At 40.4% G+C, this 19303-nt stretch overlaps 1 protein-coding gene and 1 long non-coding RNA gene across 2 annotated transcripts in view; one reads left to right on the top strand and one right to left on the bottom strand.

Annotated features, from left to right (window-relative positions):
* Positions 1-19303, top strand: part of fat4 (FAT atypical cadherin 4) — a 273279-nt gene that overhangs the window by 230025 nt on the left and 23951 nt on the right. The window contains exons 14-16 of the mRNA XM_061891946.1: positions 4690-4814; positions 6543-6763; positions 12985-13234. Of these exons, the coding sequence (XP_061747930.1) occupies positions 4690-4814; positions 6543-6763; positions 12985-13234 (596 nt within the window). The remainder of the gene's footprint in view (positions 1-4689; positions 4815-6542; positions 6764-12984; positions 13235-19303) is intronic.
* The window catches only part of LOC133546103 (uncharacterized), a 109018-nt gene continuing 102063 nt past the window's right edge, over positions 12349-19303 (bottom strand). Inside the window, exon 6 of the long non-coding RNA XR_009804985.1 lies at positions 12349-13257. This is a non-coding gene — a long non-coding RNA (uncharacterized LOC133546103). The remainder of the gene's footprint in view (positions 13258-19303) is intronic.

Genomic DNA, 19303 nt, shown 5'->3' with positions numbered 1-19303 from the left:
TGTGACACATGTGCCATGACCTGTTGTGTTGATGCTGATGTGCCTCCTTGTTGCTGTGACACATGTGCCATGACCTGTTGTGTTGATGTGCCTCCTTGTTGCTGTGACACATGTGCCATGGCCTCTTGTGTTGATGCTGATGTGCCTCCTTGTTGCTGTGACACATGTGCCATGGCCTGTTGTGTTGATGCTGATGTGCCTCCTTGTTGCTGTGACACATGTGCCATGGCCTGTTGTGTTGATGCTGATGTGCCTCCTTGTTGCTGTGACACATGTGCCATGGCCTCTTGTGTTGATGTGCCTCCTTGTTGCTGTGACACATGTGCCATGGCCTCTTGTGTTGATGTGCCTCCTTGTTGCTGTGACACATGTGCCATGGCCTGTTGTGTTGATGCTGATGTGCCTCCTTGTTGCTGTGACACATGTGCCATGGCCTGTTGTGTTGATGCTGATGTGCCTCCTTGTTGCTGTGACACATGTGCCATGGCCTGTTGTGTTGATGCTGATGTGCCTCCTTGTTGCTGTGACACATGTGCCATGGCCTCTTGTGTTGATGCTGATGTGCCTCCTTGTTGCTGTGACACATGTGCCATGGCCTCTTGTGTTGATGTGCCTCCTTGTTGCTGTGACACATGTGCCATGGCCTCTTGTGTTGATGTGCCTCCTTGTTGCTGTGACACATGTGCCATGGCCTCTTGTGTTGATGTGCCTCCTTGTTGCTGTGACACATGTGCCATGGCCTGTTGTGTTGATGCTGATGTGCCTCCTTGTTGCTGTGACACATGTGCCATGGCCTGTTGTGTTGATGCTGATGTGCCTCCTTGTTGCTGTGACACATGTGCCATGGCCTGTTGTGTTGATGCTGATGTGCCTCCTTGTTGCTGTGACACATGTGCCATGGCCTCTTGTGTTGATGCTGATGTGCCTCCTTGTTGCTGTGACACATGTGCCATGGCCTCTTGTGTTGATGTGCCTCCTTGTTGCTGTGACACATGTGCCATGGCCTCTTGTGTTGATGTGCCTCCTTGTTGCTGTGACACATGTGCCATGGCCTCTTGTGTTGATGTGCCTCCTTGTTGCTGTGACACATGTGCCATGGCCTGTTGTGTTGATGCTGATGTGCCTCCTTGTTGCTGTGACACATGTGCCATGACCTGTTGTGTTGATGTTGATGTGCCTCCTTGTTGCTGTGACACATGTGCCATGGCCTCTTGTGTTGATGCTGATGTGCCTCCTTGTTGCTGTGACACATGTGCCATGACCTGTTGTGTTGATGTGCCTCCTTGTTGCTGTGACACATGTGCCATGACCTGTTGTGTTGATGCTGATGTGCCTCCTTGTTGCTGTGACACATGTGCCATGGCCTCTTGTGTTGATGTGCCTCCTTGTCGCTCTCACACATGTGCCATGGCCTCTTGTGTTGATGTGCCTCCTTGTTGCTGTGACACATGTGCCATGGCCTGTTGTGTTGATGCTGATGTGCCTCCTTGTTGCTGTGACACATGTGCCATGACCTGTTGTGTTGATGTTGATGTGCCTCCTTGTTGCTGTGACACATGTGCCATGGCCTCTTGTGTTGATGCTGATGTGCCTCCTTGTTGCTGTGACACATGTGCCATGACCTGTTGTGTTGATGTGCCTCCTTGTTGCTGTGACACATGTGCCATGACCTGTTGTGTTGATGCTGATGTGCCTCCTTGTTGCTGTGACACATGTGCCATGACCTGTTGTGTTGATGTTGATGTGCCTCCTTGTTGCTGTGACACATGTGCCATGGCCTGTTGTGTTGATGCTGATGTGCCTCCTTGTTGCTGTGACACATGTGCCATGGCCTCTTGTGTTGATGTGCCTCCTTGTTGCTGTGACACATGTGCCATGGCCTGTTGTGTTGATGCTGATGTGCCTCCTTGTTGCTGTGACACATGTGCCATGGCCTCTTGTGTTGATGTGCCTCCTTGTTGCTGTGACACATGTGCCATGGCCTGTTGTGTTGATGTGCCTCCTTGTTGCTGTGACACATGTGCCATGGCCTCTTGTGTTGATGTGCCTCCTTGTTGCTGTGACACATGTGCCATGGCCTGTTGTGTTGATGTGCCTCCTTGTTGCTGTGACACATGTGCCATGGCCTGTTGTGTTGATGTGCCTCCTTGTTGCTGTGACACATGTGCCATGGCCTCTTGTGTTGATGTGCCTCCTTGTTGCTGTGACACATGTGCCATGGCCTGTTGTGTTGATGTGCCTCCTTGTTGCTGTGACACATGTGCCATGGCCTGTTGTGTTGATGTGCCTCCTTGTTGCTGTGACACATGTGCCATGGCCTGTTGTGTTGATGTGCCTCCTTGTTGCTGTGGCACATGTGCCATGGCCTCTTGTGTTGATGTTGATGTGCCTCCTTGTTGCTGTGACACATGTGCCATGGCCTGTTGTGTTGATGTGCCTCCTTGTTGCTGTGACACATGTGCCATGGCCTGTTGTGTTGATGTGCCTCCTTGTTGCTGTGGCACATGTGCCATGGCCTCTTGTGTTGATGTTGATGTGCCTCCTTGTTGCTGTGACACATGTGCCATGGCCTGTTGTGTTGATGCTGATGTGCCTCCTTGTTGCTGTGACACATGTGCCATGGCCTCTTGTGTTGATGTGCCTCCTTGTTGCTGTGACACATGTGCCATGGCCTCTTGTGTTGATGTGCCTCCTTGTTGCTGTGACACATGTGCCATGGCCTGTTGTGTTGATGCTGATGTGCCTCCTTGTTGCTGTGACACATGTGCCATGGCCTGTTGTGTTGATGCTGATGTGCCTCCTTGTTGCTGTGACACATGTGCCATGGCCTGTTGTGTTGATGCTGATGTGCCTCCTTGTTGCTGTGACACATGTGCCATGGCCTCTTGTGTTGATGCTGATGTGCCTCCTTGTTGCTGTGACACATGTGCCATGGCCTCTTGTGTTGATGTGCCTCCTTGTTGCTGTGACACATGTGCCATGGCCTCTTGTGTTGATGTGCCTCCTTGTTGCTGTGACACATGTGCCATGGCCTCTTGTGTTGATGTGCCTCCTTGTTGCTGTGACACATGTGCCATGGCCTGTTGTGTTGATGCTGATGTGCCTCCTTGTTGCTGTGACACATGTGCCATGGCCTGTTGTGTTGATGCTGATGTGCCTCCTTGTTGCTGTGACACATGTGCCATGGCCTGTTGTGTTGATGCTGATGTGCCTCCTTGTTGCTGTGACACATGTGCCATGGCCTCTTGTGTTGATGCTGATGTGCCTCCTTGTTGCTGTGACACATGTGCCATGGCCTCTTGTGTTGATGTGCCTCCTTGTTGCTGTGACACATGTGCCATGGCCTCTTGTGTTGATGTGCCTCCTTGTTGCTGTGACACATGTGCCATGGCCTCTTGTGTTGATGTGCCTCCTTGTTGCTGTGACACATGTGCCATGGCCTGTTGTGTTGATGCTGATGTGCCTCCTTGTTGCTGTGACACATGTGCCATGACCTGTTGTGTTGATGTTGATGTGCCTCCTTGTTGCTGTGACACATGTGCCATGGCCTCTTGTGTTGATGCTGATGTGCCTCCTTGTTGCTGTGACACATGTGCCATGACCTGTTGTGTTGATGTGCCTCCTTGTTGCTGTGACACATGTGCCATGACCTGTTGTGTTGATGCTGATGTGCCTCCTTGTTGCTGTGACACATGTGCCATGGCCTCTTGTGTTGATGTGCCTCCTTGTCGCTCTCACACATGTGCCATGGCCTCTTGTGTTGATGTGCCTCCTTGTTGCTGTGACACATGTGCCATGGCCTGTTGTGTTGATGCTGATGTGCCTCCTTGTTGCTGTGACACATGTGCCATGACCTGTTGTGTTGATGTTGATGTGCCTCCTTGTTGCTGTGACACATGTGCCATGGCCTCTTGTGTTGATGCTGATGTGCCTCCTTGTTGCTGTGACACATGTGCCATGACCTGTTGTGTTGATGTGCCTCCTTGTTGCTGTGACACATGTGCCATGACCTGTTGTGTTGATGCTGATGTGCCTCCTTGTTGCTGTGACACATGTGCCATGACCTGTTGTGTTGATGTTGATGTGCCTCCTTGTTGCTGTGACACATGTGCCATGGCCTGTTGTGTTGATGCTGATGTGCCTCCTTGTTGCTGTGACACATGTGCCATGGCCTCTTGTGTTGATGTGCCTCCTTGTTGCTGTGACACATGTGCCATGGCCTGTTGTGTTGATGCTGATGTGCCTCCTTGTTGCTGTGACACATGTGCCATGGCCTCTTGTGTTGATGTGCCTCCTTGTTGCTGTGACACATGTGCCATGGCCTGTTGTGTTGATGTGCCTCCTTGTTGCTGTGACACATGTGCCATGGCCTCTTGTGTTGATGTGCCTCCTTGTTGCTGTGACACATGTGCCATGGCCTGTTGTGTTGATGTGCCTCCTTGTTGCTGTGACACGTGCCATGGCCTGTTGTGTTGATGTGCCTCCTTGTTGCTGTGACACATGTGCCATGGCCTCTTGTGTTGATGTGCCTCCTTGTTGCTGTGACACATGTGCCATGGCCTGTTGTGTTGATGTGCCTCCTTGTTGCTGTGACACATGTGCCATGGCCTGTTGTGTTGATGTGCCTCCTTGTTGCTGTGACACATGTGCCATGACCTGTTGTGTTGATGTGCCTCCTTGTCGCCCTAGATGTCCCCGAGTGGAGGGGGCGTGCAAGGCCAGCCCCTGCAGACACGGGGGCACCTGCGTGGACCGCTGGTCTTGGCAGCAGTGCCAGTGTGTGGACGGCTTCACGGGCAAATACTGCGAGAAATGTAAGCACACCTGCAACCTCCCGCCATGGTGCCACCTGGCTGGTTCTCACACACCATCACAGCCTTGGCTAACTGTTAGCATTAGCACGCTAGCGTTTTAGCTCATGAGCAAGTACATACTCCAGAGTGAAACCATTTCAGCTAACATTTAGCATCCAATCTTTTTTAGCAAGTCTTGCAGGTGTGTCCCCCAGATGCAAATAGTTCAGTACGTGATGGACGCTAACTGTTAGCATGCTAATGTTAACACACCACTTTCTCTGCCAGTAGTCCTAGTGGTTCGTACAACCCTTTGAGACATTGGTGACTTAGGGCTATATAAATAAACATTGATTGATTGAGCTCATTTAGCAAGTAAACACTGCAATATTTAGATACTTGACATCTAGCAGGTGTAGTCCTGAACTGACATACAATAACAGTCATAATGCAAACATTAGCATGCTAGCATTAGCGTTTCAGCTAAAGAACACACCTTAGTATCAAATATTTAGTTACTTGACATACATGAACTGTTAGCATTCTAACTTTAGCATGATAGATATTTTTAAATGTTATTTTGCAAGTATGCACTCTTTGCTGTTACCCTGCTATCTTTTTAGCTAATCTTGCTAATGTGCAGCTCAGATTAGTTTGGTTTTTTTACATGCATGATATTTTTGTTAGCTTATTTTGCAGGTGTAAACTTCAGAGTGAAATACTTTATTTCTTTATGTATGCTAACCTTTAGCATGCTGTCATTTTTTAGCTAATGTTGCTGGTGTTCCCCTCAGATTCAAATATTTTGTTACTTCACCTGTTAACTGTTAGCATGTTAACATTAACACTTTAAATAATCTCCTAAGTATATGCATTAGTATCAAATATTCAGTTAGTTGAGGTGTTAGCATTCTAACATTAGCATGATATTGTGGTGTGAAATATTGTGTTACCCCATGTATGCTAACCTTTAAAATGCTGTCTTTTTTTAAGCTAATCTTGCAAGTATGCCCCTCAGATTCAAATATTGTGTGACTGGACATACATGAACTGTTAGCATGCTAACATTACCATGCTAGCTTTTTGTATAGCTCAGTATGCAATTTAAAACAAGATCTTTTGTTACTTCACATATGCTAACTTCTTTTTAGCTTTTCCTGCAGGTACCCCCGTCTGATTGGAATATTTTGTTAAGTGACAATCATTGACTGTTAGAAATCATTCATTTTACATCTGAGTGAAATATTTTGTTACTTCAGTTATGCTAACCTCCAACATGCTGTCTTTTTATTGCTAATCTCGCAGGTAAATGCCTCAGATGCTAATATTTTGGTACTTGCCATAAGTCAACTGTTAGCATGCTAACATTAGCATACTCATCTTTTTTGCACTTAAGTGTAACTGATCTTGCTTCTTCACATATGCTAACCATTAGCATGCTATCTTTAAAGGCTAATCTTACGGTGTCCATATATAATGCTTACTTGACGCATGCTAATGGTTAACATGTGGTATTAGCATACTAGCTTTTATTGATCATTTTGATCACAAGTTCCATATTTTCTTAACAACACTGACGCACAACTTGATGCGTGAGGTTCTGGAAGTTGTGGACGGCGTCTGCTTCTACTAGTTGCACATGAAAGCCTCATCTGTGTCTCTGGCGCTTGCGTGAAGGGAAACAAGCGCCGAGTTATGAGTCGTGAGTGTGCAGCAGCTGGGCGTGACTACTTCCACTTTGTGTGTCAGACATGACGGCGGACACGGCCTTGTCGCTGGATGGCAGCGGGCGCCTGGACTACACCCTGAAGCAGGGCCCCAAGCGAGATGCCCTGCTGAGGCGCTGGCTGCAGGGCCACGGCGCCGCCCAAGAGGCCACGCCCACACGCCTGGAGGTGAAGTTCAGGACTCGTGCGAAGAGCGGAACTCTGCTGCACGTCCAGGAGGGAAGCAACTACACCACCGTCAAGGTGAGGTCCTCTCTCATGTTACTTACTAGCTCACTGCCCTCTCTCATGTTACTTACTAACTCACTGCCCTCTCTCATGTTACTTACTAGCTCACTGCCCTCTCTCATGTTACTTACTAGCTCACTGCCCTCTCTCATGTTACTTACTAACTCACTGCCCTCTCTCATGTTACTTACTAACTCACTGCCCTCTCTCATGTTACTTACTAACTCACTGCCCTCTCTCATCTTACTTACTAACTCACTGCCCTCTCTCATCTTACTTACTAACTCACTGCCCTCTCTCATGTTACTTACTAACTCACTGCCCTCTCTCATGTTACTTACTAACTCACTGCCCTCTCTCATCTTACTTACTAACTCACTGCCCTCTCTCATGTTACTTACTAACTCACTGCCCTCTCTCATGTTACTTACTAGCTCACTGCCCTCTCTCATGTTACTTACTAGCTCACTGCCCTCTCTCATGTTACTTACTAACTCACTGCCCTCTCTCATGTTACTTACTAACTCACTGCCCTCTCTCATGTTACTTACTAGCTCACTGCCCTCTCTCATGTTACTTACTAACTCACTGCCCTCTCTCATGTTACTTACTAACTCACTGCCCTCTCTCATGTTACTTACTAACTCACTGTCCTCTCTCATGTTACTTACTAGCTCACTGTCCTCTCTCATCTTACTTACTAGCTCACTGCCCTCTCTCATGTTACTTACTAACTCACTGCCCTCTCTCATGTTACTTACTAACTCACTGCCCTCTCTCATGTTACTTACTAACTCACTGCCCTCTCTCATCTTACTTACTAGCTCACTGTCCTCTCTCATGTTACTTACTAACTCACTGCCCTCTCTCATGTTACTTACTAACTCACTGTCCTCTCTCATGTTACTTACTAACTCACTGTCCTCTCTCATGTTACTTACTAACTCACTGTCCTCTCTCATGTTACTTACTAGCTCACTGTCCTCTCTCATGTTACTTACTAACTCACTGCCCTCTCTCATGTTACTTACTAGCTCACTGCCCTCTCTCATGTTACTTACTAACTCACTGCCCTCTCTCATCTTACTTACTAACTCACTGCCCTCTCTCATGTTACTTACTAACTCACTGCCCTCTCTCATCTTACTTACTAACTCACTGCCCTCTCTCATGTTACTTACTAGCTCACTGCCCTCTCTCATGTTACTTACTAACTCACTGCCCTCTCTCATCTTACTTACTAACTCACTGCCCTCTCTCATGTTACTTACTAGCTCACTGCCCTCTCTCATCTTACTTACTAGCTCACTGCCCTCTGTCATGTTACTTACTAGCTCACTGTCCTCTCTCATGTTACTTACTAACTCACTGTCCTCTCTCATGTTACTTACTAGCTCACTGTCCTCTCTCATGTTACTCACTAACTCACTGTCCTCTCTCATGTTACTTACTAGCTCACTGCCCTCTGTCATGTTACTTACTAGCTCACTGTCCTCTCTCATGTTACTTACTAGCTCACTGCCCTCTCTCATGTTACTTACTAGCTCACTGTCCTCTCTCATGTTACTTACTAACTCACTGCCCTCTCTCATGTTACTTACTAACTCACTGCCCTCTCTCATGTTACTTACTAGCTCACTGCCCTCTCTCATGTTACTTACTAACTCACTGCCCTCTCTCATGTTACTTACTAACTCACTGCCCTCTCTCATGTTACTTACTAGCTCACTGCCCTCTCTCATGTTACTTACTAACTCACTGCCCTCTCTCATGTTACTTACTAGCTCACTGCCCTCTCTCATGTTACTTACTAACTCACTGCCCTCTCTCATGTTACTTACTAACTCACTGCCCTCTCTCTTCTTACTTACTAACTCACTGCCCTCTCTCATGTTACTTACTAACTCACTGCCCTCTCTCTTCTTACTTACTAACTCACTGCCCTCTCTCATGTTACTTACTAACTCACTGCCCTCTCTCTTCTTACTTACTAACTCACTGCCCTCTCTCATGTTACTTACTAACTCACTGCCCTCTCTCTTCTTACTTACTAACTCACTGCCCTCTCTCATGTTACTTACTAACTCACTGCCCTCTCTCATGTTACTTACTAACTCACTGCCCTCTCTCATGTTACTTACTAACTCACTGCCCTCTCTCATCTTACTTACTAACTCACTGCCCTCTCTCATGTTACTTACTAACTCACTGCCCTCTCTCATGTTACTTACTAACTCACTGCCCTCTCTCTTCTTACTTACTAACTCACTGCCCTCTCTCATGTTACTTACTAACTCACTGCCCTCTCTCATGTTACTTACTAACTCACTGCCCTCTCTCATCTTACTTACTAACTCACTGCCCTCTCTCTTCTTACTTACTAACTCACTGCCCTCTCTCATGTTACTTACTAACTCACTGCCCTCTCTCTTCTTACTTACTAACTCACTGCCCTCTCTCATGTTACTTACTAACTCACTGCCCTCTCTCATGTTACTTACTAACTCACTGCCCTCTCTCATGTTACTTACTAACTCACTGCCCTCTCTCATCTTACTTACTAACTCACTGCCCTCTCTCATGTTACTTACTAACTCACTGCCCTCTCTCATGTTACTTACTAACTCACTGTCCTCTCTCATCTTACTTACTAACTCACTGCCCTCTCTCATGTTACTTACTAACTCACTGCCCTCTCTCATGTTACTTACTAACTCACTGCCCTCTCTCATGTTACTTACTAGCTCACTGCCCTCTCTCATGTTACTTACTAACTCACTGCCCTCTCTCATGTTACTTACTAACTCACTGCCCTCTCTCATCTTACTAACTCACTGCCGCCACAAATACACAACACTAATTACAACTAAACATCAATCAACTAACTGACTGACTAATAACTAATTGACTCATTAAATAACTAACACGGGCAATAACTAACTGATTATCTAAGTGTGACAAACACATAACACTATCTAACTAACTGATTATCTAAGTGTGACAAACACATAACACTATCTAACTAACTGATTATCTAAGTGTGACAAACACATAACACTATCTAACTAACTGATTATCTAAGTGTGACAAACACATAACACTATCTAACTAACTGATTATCTAAGTGTGACAAACACATAACACTATCTAACAAACTGATGAACTAAGTGTGACAAATACATAACACTATCTAACTAACTGATTATCTAAGTGTGACAAACACATAACACTATCTAACTAACTGATTATCTAAGTGTGACAAACACATAACACTATCTAACTAACTGATTATCTAAGTGTGACAAACACATAACACTATCTAACTAACTGATTATCTAAGTGTGACAAATACATAACACTATCTAACAAACTGATGAACTAAGTGTGACAAATACATAACACTATCTAACTAACTGATTATCTAAGTGTGACAAACACATAACACTATCTAACTAACTGGTTATCTAAGTGTGACAAACACATAACACTATCTAACTAACTGATTATCTAAGTGTGACAAACACATAACACTATCTAACTAACTGATTATCTAAGTGTGACAAACACATAACACTATCTAACTAACTGATTATCTAAGTGTGACAAACACATAACACTATCTAACTAACTGATTATCTAAGTGTGACAAACACATAACACTATCTAACTAACTGATTATCTAAGTGTGACAAACACATAACACTATCTAACTAACTGATTATCTAAGTGTGACAAACACATAACACTATCTAACTAACTGATTATCTAAGTGTGACAAACACATAACACTATCTAACTAACTGATTATCTAAGTGTGACAAACACATAACACTATCTAACTAACTGATTATCTAAGTGTGACAAACACATAACACTATCTAACTAACTGATTATCTAAGTGTGACAAACACATAACACTATCTAACTAACTGATTATCTAAGTGTGACAAACACATAACACTATCTAACTAACTGATTATCTAAGTGTGACAAACACATAACACTATCTAACTAACTGATTATCTAAGTGTGACAAACACATAACACTATCTAACTAACTGATTATCTAAGTGTGACAAACACATAACACTATCTAACTAACTGATTATCTAAGTGTGACAAACACATAACACTATCTAACTAACTGATTATCTAAGTGTGACAAACACATAACACTATCTAACTAACTGATTATCTAAGTGTGACAAACACATAACACTATCTAACTAACTGATTATCTAAGTGTGACAAACACATAACACTATCTAACTAACTGATTATCTAAGTGTGACAAACACATAACACTATCTAACTAACTGATTATCTAAGTGTGACAAACACATAACACTATCTAACTAACTGATTATCTAAGTGTGACAAACACATAACACTATCTAACTAACTGATTATCTAAGTGTGACAAACACATAACACTATCTAACATTTAGAGCAGTGGTTCTCAAATGGGGGTACTTGAAGGTAAAATATTCTAAAAATAGCAACAATTCAAAAATCCTTTATAAATATATTTATTGAATAATACTTCAACAAAATATGAATGTAAGTTGATAAAGTGTGAAAAGAAATACAACAATGCAATATTCAGTGTTGACAGCTAGATTTTTTGTGGACATGTTCCATAAATATTGATGTTAAAGATTTATTTTTTTGTGCAGAAATGTTTAGAAGTAAGTTGATGAATCCAGATGGATCTCTATTACAATCCCCAAAGAGGACACTTTAACTTGATGATTAGACATCTTTATTTATCATTGAATCACTTGTTTATTTTTCAACAAGTTTTTAGTTATTTTTATATCTTTTTTTCCAAATGGTTGAAGAATGACCACTACAAATGAGCAATATTTTGCACTGTTATACAATTTAATGAATCAGAAAGTGATGACATAGTGATGTATTTTACTTCTTTATCTCTTTTTTTCAAGCACAAATGCTTTGCTGTGATTACTTGAATGAAAAACATGTTGACATCACTGAAAAAAGGTGGAGAAGCACTGAGTTAGACAACACGTGATGTAAGTGTTTATTTTATACATCATGTGTTGTCTTCACTACTACAGATATACAAGACTCTTGAAGTCATTTTGATAGTAGGCTAAAATAGCTGCTATAGACACATCATATAAAATATAGTATCAACATGACTTTAAAAGTCTTACAGAAGTGTTATGATGAAGACAACACATGATCATACTAACCAATTAACTAACACCAACTAATGTATAACACTAACTACCTGACTAACCAGTGAACTAACTAACACCAGCCAATAACTAATTAACCAATTAAACCAATAAAATGACACTAACACTAGTTAACCAACTGATTACTGACTGACACATTTACTAGCTAACAATGGCAAACACATAACAGTAAATGACTAACAAATCAATCACAAACACATTAGCTGGCTAAACAACCAATAACCAACCAACCAGAAAATGAACCAACCCACTCTCAAACTTACACACACCAGCGAATATGTAACTGTGAGTTATAAAGAAAACTAACTAACTAATATAGACCAGCAAATAAGTAACCCCAACAAATATGTGAATAGATCCAACAACTTCACGAACAATTCCTAGCAGGAAGTAACATACACTGATGACTGGGAATGGACAACAAACTAACTAACCAACACTAACTCACAACCAACTATATGAAGACCTAATTAACCAACCAACTAACTAACTAACTGACGACATTAACAACTACTTAACAGCTAGCATACCAACAACTGAAAAAAATAACCAAATGACTGAACAAATATTCAACGTGGCAAGTAATTAAGAAACACAATGTTTGACAAATACATAACCAGAACAACTAAAACTAACTAACTACAGAGGAAATGTAAGACATCACCAGCAAATAGATAACACTAACTATCAAACCAACACCAGCTAGCTAAACAAATATTCCACTTTCTAAGCAACAAAGTAAATAACATACGAACTATTGAACTGCAAGCAACACTAACTAACTACCAACTATCCAAATAACAGGCCAACTGATTACATAACACAAACTAACTAACTATCCAATCAATGAGCAACTATTTAACTACCAGACAGTGATCACTTCAGGTAAAAGTGCAAGTCATGTTGGAAAATAATGACACAGCAGCTCATTTCAAAATAAAAGCCTTTCCGCCAGAGAAGTGATGCAGTTGTGTGCTCCTCCCCCTTCTCCTTGTGCCCCTCCCCCTTCAGCTGAGGCAGGGCAGCATCCAGTACGTGTCGGAGGCGGGTCCCGGCGGCAAAGTGGAGCGCAGCCTGGGCGAGGTGCCGATGTCCGACGGCCAATGGCACGTCTTGCTGCTGATCAGGAACTACTCTCACACGCTGCTGCAGCTGGACCACGCCCACTCACGCCTCATCCCACGCCACACACAACACTTTGGGGGCCCGGGCGTCTCCACCTTGTCCCTGGGGGGGGTCCCGGGCGCCCCCGCCACCGCAGGTCAGTCCACCGCTCTGATTGTCCTGTTAACAATAGTCCTCATAATCACCTGTAAATAATACACAATAGTCCTCATAATCACCTGTAAATATTACACAATAGTCCTCATAATCACCTGTAAATAATACACCTGAGTAGTCCAAGTTCTAACTAAGCCTGACTAATCATAATCAATGAGGAAGAAGAAGAAGAATCATGAAAACCAGAGTCAAATGTTCTTTAAAAGCACATCAAAAAGATAAATACACCCGATAATAAATAAGTAGTAATAATCAAAAAGTAAAGATGAAGAACAGTTTAAATGATTGAAATATAAATAAAAACCTAAATGAGTACAAATGAATAGTGGTAATAATAGCAATGCATACAACAAAAAATAACAGAATAATGGTTAAAAAATGTAAATAAGTCGGACTAAAATATAAGTAAAAAAACAAAAAATAGTAAAAGTAGCAATATAAACAATATATATAATATTTCGTAAAAAGCCTGATTAAAAAGTTGAAAAATGAAGAAGAATCCAAGTAACAGCAATAAATAAAACAGAAAATAGCAGAAGAAAATAGAAGAGTTTAAAGTTGTTGATGAATAATCCTGATTTAAGTACAAATAATAATTATATACAAATATAAAACAATAATAGTAATAGCAATGATTAAAACATAAAAGAGCAGAATAAAGAGTTTAAAGAGTTAATCAATTATCCTGATTAAACTACAAATAATAATATTGTCACTTGTACACTGAATGAATGAAAGGTTCTTACACAATGTTTGACTTGTGAATGAAAGGTTCTTACACAATGTTTGACTTGTGAATGAAAGGTTCTTACACAATGTTTGACTTGTGAATGAAAGGTTCTTACACAATGTTTGACTGTGAATGAAAGGTTCTTACACAATGTTTGACTTGTGAATGAAAGGTTCTTACACAATGTTTGACTTGCGAATGGAAAGGTTCTTACACAATGTTTGACTTGCGAATGAAAGGTTCTTACACAATGTTTGACTTGCGAATGAAAGGTTCTTACACAATGTTTGACTTGCGAATGAAAGGTTCTTACACAATGTTTGACTAGTGAATGAAAGGGTTCTTACACAATGTTTGACTTGCGAATGAAAGGTTCTTACACAATGTTTGACTTGTGAATGAAAGGTTCTTACACAATGTTTGACTTGTGAATGAAAGGTTCTTACACAATGTTTGACTTGTGAATGAAAGGTTCTTACACAATGTTTGACTTGTGAATGAAAGGTTCTTACACAATGTTTGACTTGTGAATGAAAGGTTCTTACACAATGTTTGACTTGTGAATGAAAAGGTTCTTACACAATGTTTGACTTGTGAATGAAAGGTTCTTACACAATGTTTGACTTGTGAATGAAAGGTTCTTACACAATGTTTGACTTGTGAATGAAAGGTTCTTACACAATGTTTGACTTGTGAATGAGAGGTTCTTACACAATGTTTGACTTGTGAATGAGAGGTTCTTACACAATGTTTGACTTGTGAATGAAAGGTTCTTACACAATGTTTGACTTGTGAATGAAAAGGTTCTTACACAATGTTTGACTTGTGAATGAGAGGTTCTTACACAATGTTTGACTTGTGAATGAAAGGTTCTTACACAATGTTTGACTTGTGAATGAAAGGTTCTTACACAATGTTTGACTTGTGAATGAAAGGTTCTTACACAATGTTTGAACTTGTGAATGAAAGGTTCTTACACAATGTTTGACTTGTGAATGAGAGGTTCTTACACAATGTTTGACTTGTGAATGAAAGGTTCTTACACAATGTTTGACTTGTGATGAAAGGTTCTTACACAATGTTTGACTTGTGAATGAAAGGTTCTTACACAATGTTTGACTTGTGAATGAGAGGTTCTTACACAATGTTTGACTTGTGAATGAGAGGTTCTTACACAATGTTTGACTTGTGAATGAAAGGTTCTTACACAATGTTTGACTTGTGAATGAAAGGTTCTTACACAATGTTTGACTTGTGAATGAAAGGTTCTTACACAATGTTTGACTTGTGAATGAAAGGTCTTACACAATGTTTGACTTGTGAATGAAAGGTCTTACACAATGTTTGACTTGTGAATGAAAGGTTCTTACACAATGTTTGACTTGCGAATGAAAGGTTCTTACACAATGTTTGACTTGCGAATGAAAGGTTCTTACACAATGTTTGACTTGCGAATGAAAGGTTCTTACACAATGTTTGACTTGCGAATGAAAGGTTCTTACACAATGTTTGACTTGTGAATGAAAGGTTCTTACACAATGTTTGACTTGCGAATGAAAGGTTCTTACACAATGTTTGACTTGTGAATGAAAGGTTCTTACACAATGTTTGACTTGTGAATGAAAGGTTCTTACACAATGTTTGACTTGTGAATGAAAGGTTCTTACACAATGTTTGACTTGTGAATGAAAGGTTCTTACACAATGTTTGACTGTGAATGAAAGGTTCTTACACAATGTTTTGACTTGTGAATGAAAGGTTCTTACACAATGTTTGACTTGTGAATGAAAGGTTCTTACACAATGTTTGACTTGTGAATGAAAGGTTCTTACACAATGTTTGACTTGTGAATGAAAGGTTCTTACACAATGTTTGACTTGTGAATGAAAGGTTCTTACACAATGTTTGACTTGTGAATGAAAGGTTCTTACACAATGTTTGACTTGTGAATGAAAGGTTCTTACACAATGTTTGACTTGTGAATGAGAGGTTCTTACACAATGTTTGACTTGTGAATGAAAAGGTTCTTACACAATGTTTGACTTGTGAATGAAAGGTTCTTACACAATGTTTGACTTGTGAATGAAAGGTTCTTACACAATGTTTGACTTGTGAATGAGAGGTTCTTACACAATGTTTGACTTGTGAATGAGAGGTTCTTACACAATGTTTGACTTGTGAATGAAAGGTTCTTACACAATGTTTGACTTGTGAATGAAAGGTTCTTACACAATGTTTGACTTGTGAATGAAAGGTTCTTACACAATGTTTGACTTGTGAATGAAAGGTTCTTACACAATGTTTGACTTGTGAATGAAAGGTTCTTACACAATGTTTGACTTGTGAATGAAAGGTTCTTACACAATGTTTGACTTGTGAATGAAAGGTTCTTACACAATGTTTGACTTGTGAATGAAAGGTTCTTACACAATGTTTGACTTGTGAATGAGAGGTTCTTACACAATGTTTGACTTGTGAATGAAAGGTTCTTACACAATGTTTGACTTGTGAATGAAAGGTTCTTACAACAATGTTTGACTTGTGAATGAAAGGTTCTTACACAATGTTTGACTTGTGAATGAAAGGTTCTTACACAATGTTTGACTTGTGAATGAAAGGTTCTTACACAATGTTTGACTTGTGAATGAAAGGTTCTTACACAATGTTTGACTTGTGAATGAAAGGTTCTTACACAATGTTTGACTTGTGAATGAAAGGTTCTTACACAATGTTTGACTTGCGAATGAAAGGTTCTTACACAATGTTTGACTTGCGAATGAAAGGTTCTTACACAATGTTTGACTTGTGAATGAGAGGTTCTTACACAATGTTTGACTTGTGAATGAGAGGTTCTTACACAATGTTTGACTTGTGAATGAAAGGTTCTTACACAATGTTTGACTTGTGAATGAAAGGTTCTTACACAATGTTTGACTTGTGAATGAAAGGTTCTTACACAATGTTTGACTTGTGAATGAAAGGTTCTTACACAAATGTTTGACTTGTGAATGAAAGGTTCTTACACAATGTTTGACTTGTGAATGAAAGGTTCTTACACAATGTTTGACTTGTGAATGAAAGGTTCTTACACAATGTTTGACTTGTGAATGAAAGGTTCTTACCACAATGTTTGACTTGTGAATGAAAGGTTCTTACACAATGTTTGACTTGTGAATGAAAGGTTCTTACACAATGTTTGACTTGTGAATGAAAGGTTCTTACACAATGTTTGACTTGCGAATGAAAGGTTCTTACACAATGTTTGACTTGCGAATGAAAGGTTCTTACACAATGTTTGACTTGCGAATGAAAGGTTCTTACACAATGTTTGACTTGCGAATGAAAGGTTCTTACACAAGTTTGACTTGTGAATGAAAGGTTCTTACACAATGTTTGACTTGCGAATGAAAGGTTCTTACACAATGTTTGACTTGTGAATGAAAGGTTCTTACACAATGTTTGACTTGTGAATGAAAGGTTCTTACACAATGTTTGACTTGTGAATGAAAGGTTCTTACACAATGTTTGACTTGTGAATGAAAGGTTCTTACACAATGTTTGACTTGTGAATGAAAGGTTCTTACACAATGTTTGACTTGTGAATGAAAGGTTCTTACACAATGTTTGACTTGTGAATGAAAGGTTCTTACACAATGTTTGACTTGTGAATGAAAGGTTCTTACACAATGTTGACTTGTGAATGAAGGTTCTTACACAATGTTTGACTTGTGAATGAAGGTTCTTACACAATGTTTGACTTGTGAATGAGAGGTTCTTACACAATGTTTGACTTGTGAATGAAAGGTTCTTACACAATGTTTGACTTGTGAATGAAAGGTTCTTACACAATGTTTGACTTGTGAATGAGAGGTTCTTACACAATGTTTGACTTGTGAATGAAAGGTTCTTACACAATGTTTGACTTGTGAATGAAAGGTTCTTACACAATGTTTGACTTGTGAATGAAAGGTTCTTACACAATGTTTGACTTGTGAATGAAAGGTTCTTACACAATGTTTGACTTGTGAATGAGAGGTTCTTACACAATGTTTGACTTGTGAATGAAAGGTTCTTACACAATGTTTGACTTGTGAATGAAAGGTTCTTACACAATGTTTGACTTGTGAATGAAAGGTTCTTACACAATGTTTGACTTGTGAATGAGAGGTTCTTACACAATGTTTGACTTGTGAATGAGAGGTTCTTACACAATGTTTGACTTGTGAATGAAAGGTTCTTACACAATGTTTGACTTGTGAATGAAAGGTTCTTACACAATGTTTGACTTGTGAATGAAAGGTTCTTACACAATGTTTGACTTGTGAATGAAAGGTTCTTACACAATGTTTGACTTGTGAATGAAAGGTTCTTACACAATGTTTGACTTGTGAATGAAAGGTTCTTACACAATGTTTGACTTGCGAATGAAAGGTTCTTACACAATGTTTGACTTGCGAATGAAAGGTTCTTACACAATGTTTGACTTGCGAATGAAAGGTTCTTACACAATGTTTGACTTGCGAATGAAAGGTTCTTACACAATGTTTGACTTGTGAATGAAAGGTTCTTACACAATGTTTGACTTGCGAATGAAAGGTTCTTACACAATGTTTGACTTGTGAATGAAAGGTTCTTACACAATGTTTGACTTGTGAATGAAAGGTTCTTACACAATGTTTGACTTGTGAATGAAAGGTTCTTACACAATGTTTGACTTGTGAATGAAAGGTTCTTACACAATGTTTGACTTGTGAATGAAAGGTTCTTACACAATGTTTGACTTGTGAATGAAAGGTTCTTACACAATGTTTGACTTGTGAATGAAAGGTTCTTACACAATGTTTGACTTGTGAATGAAAGGTTCTTACACAATGTTTGACTTGTGAATGAAAGGTTCTTACACAATGTTTGACTTGTGAATGAAAGGTTCTTACACAATGTTTGACTTGTGAATGAAAGGTTCTTACACAATGTTTGACTTGTGAATGAAAGGTTCTTACACAATGTTTGACTTGTGAATGAGAGGTTCTTACACAATGTTTGACTTGTGAATGAAAGGTTCTTACACAATGTTTGACTTGTGAATGAAAGGTTCTTACACAATGTTTGACTTGTGAATGAAAGGTTCTTACACAATGTTTGACTTGTGAATGAGAGGTTCTTACACAATGTTTGACTTGTGAATGAGAGGTTCTTACACAATGTTTGACTTGTGAATGAAAGGTTCTTACACAATGTTTGACTTGTGAATGAAAGGTTCTTACACAATGTTTGACTTGTGAATGAAAGGTTCTTACACAATGTTTGACTTGTGAATGA

This window comes from Nerophis ophidion, linkage group LG29, assembly GCF_033978795.1.
Source record: "Nerophis ophidion isolate RoL-2023_Sa linkage group LG29, RoL_Noph_v1.0, whole genome shotgun sequence".
NCBI classification, from domain to species: Eukaryota; Metazoa; Chordata; class Actinopteri; order Syngnathiformes; family Syngnathidae; genus Nerophis; species Nerophis ophidion.
This window is presented reverse-complemented; position numbering and strand designations above follow the sequence as displayed.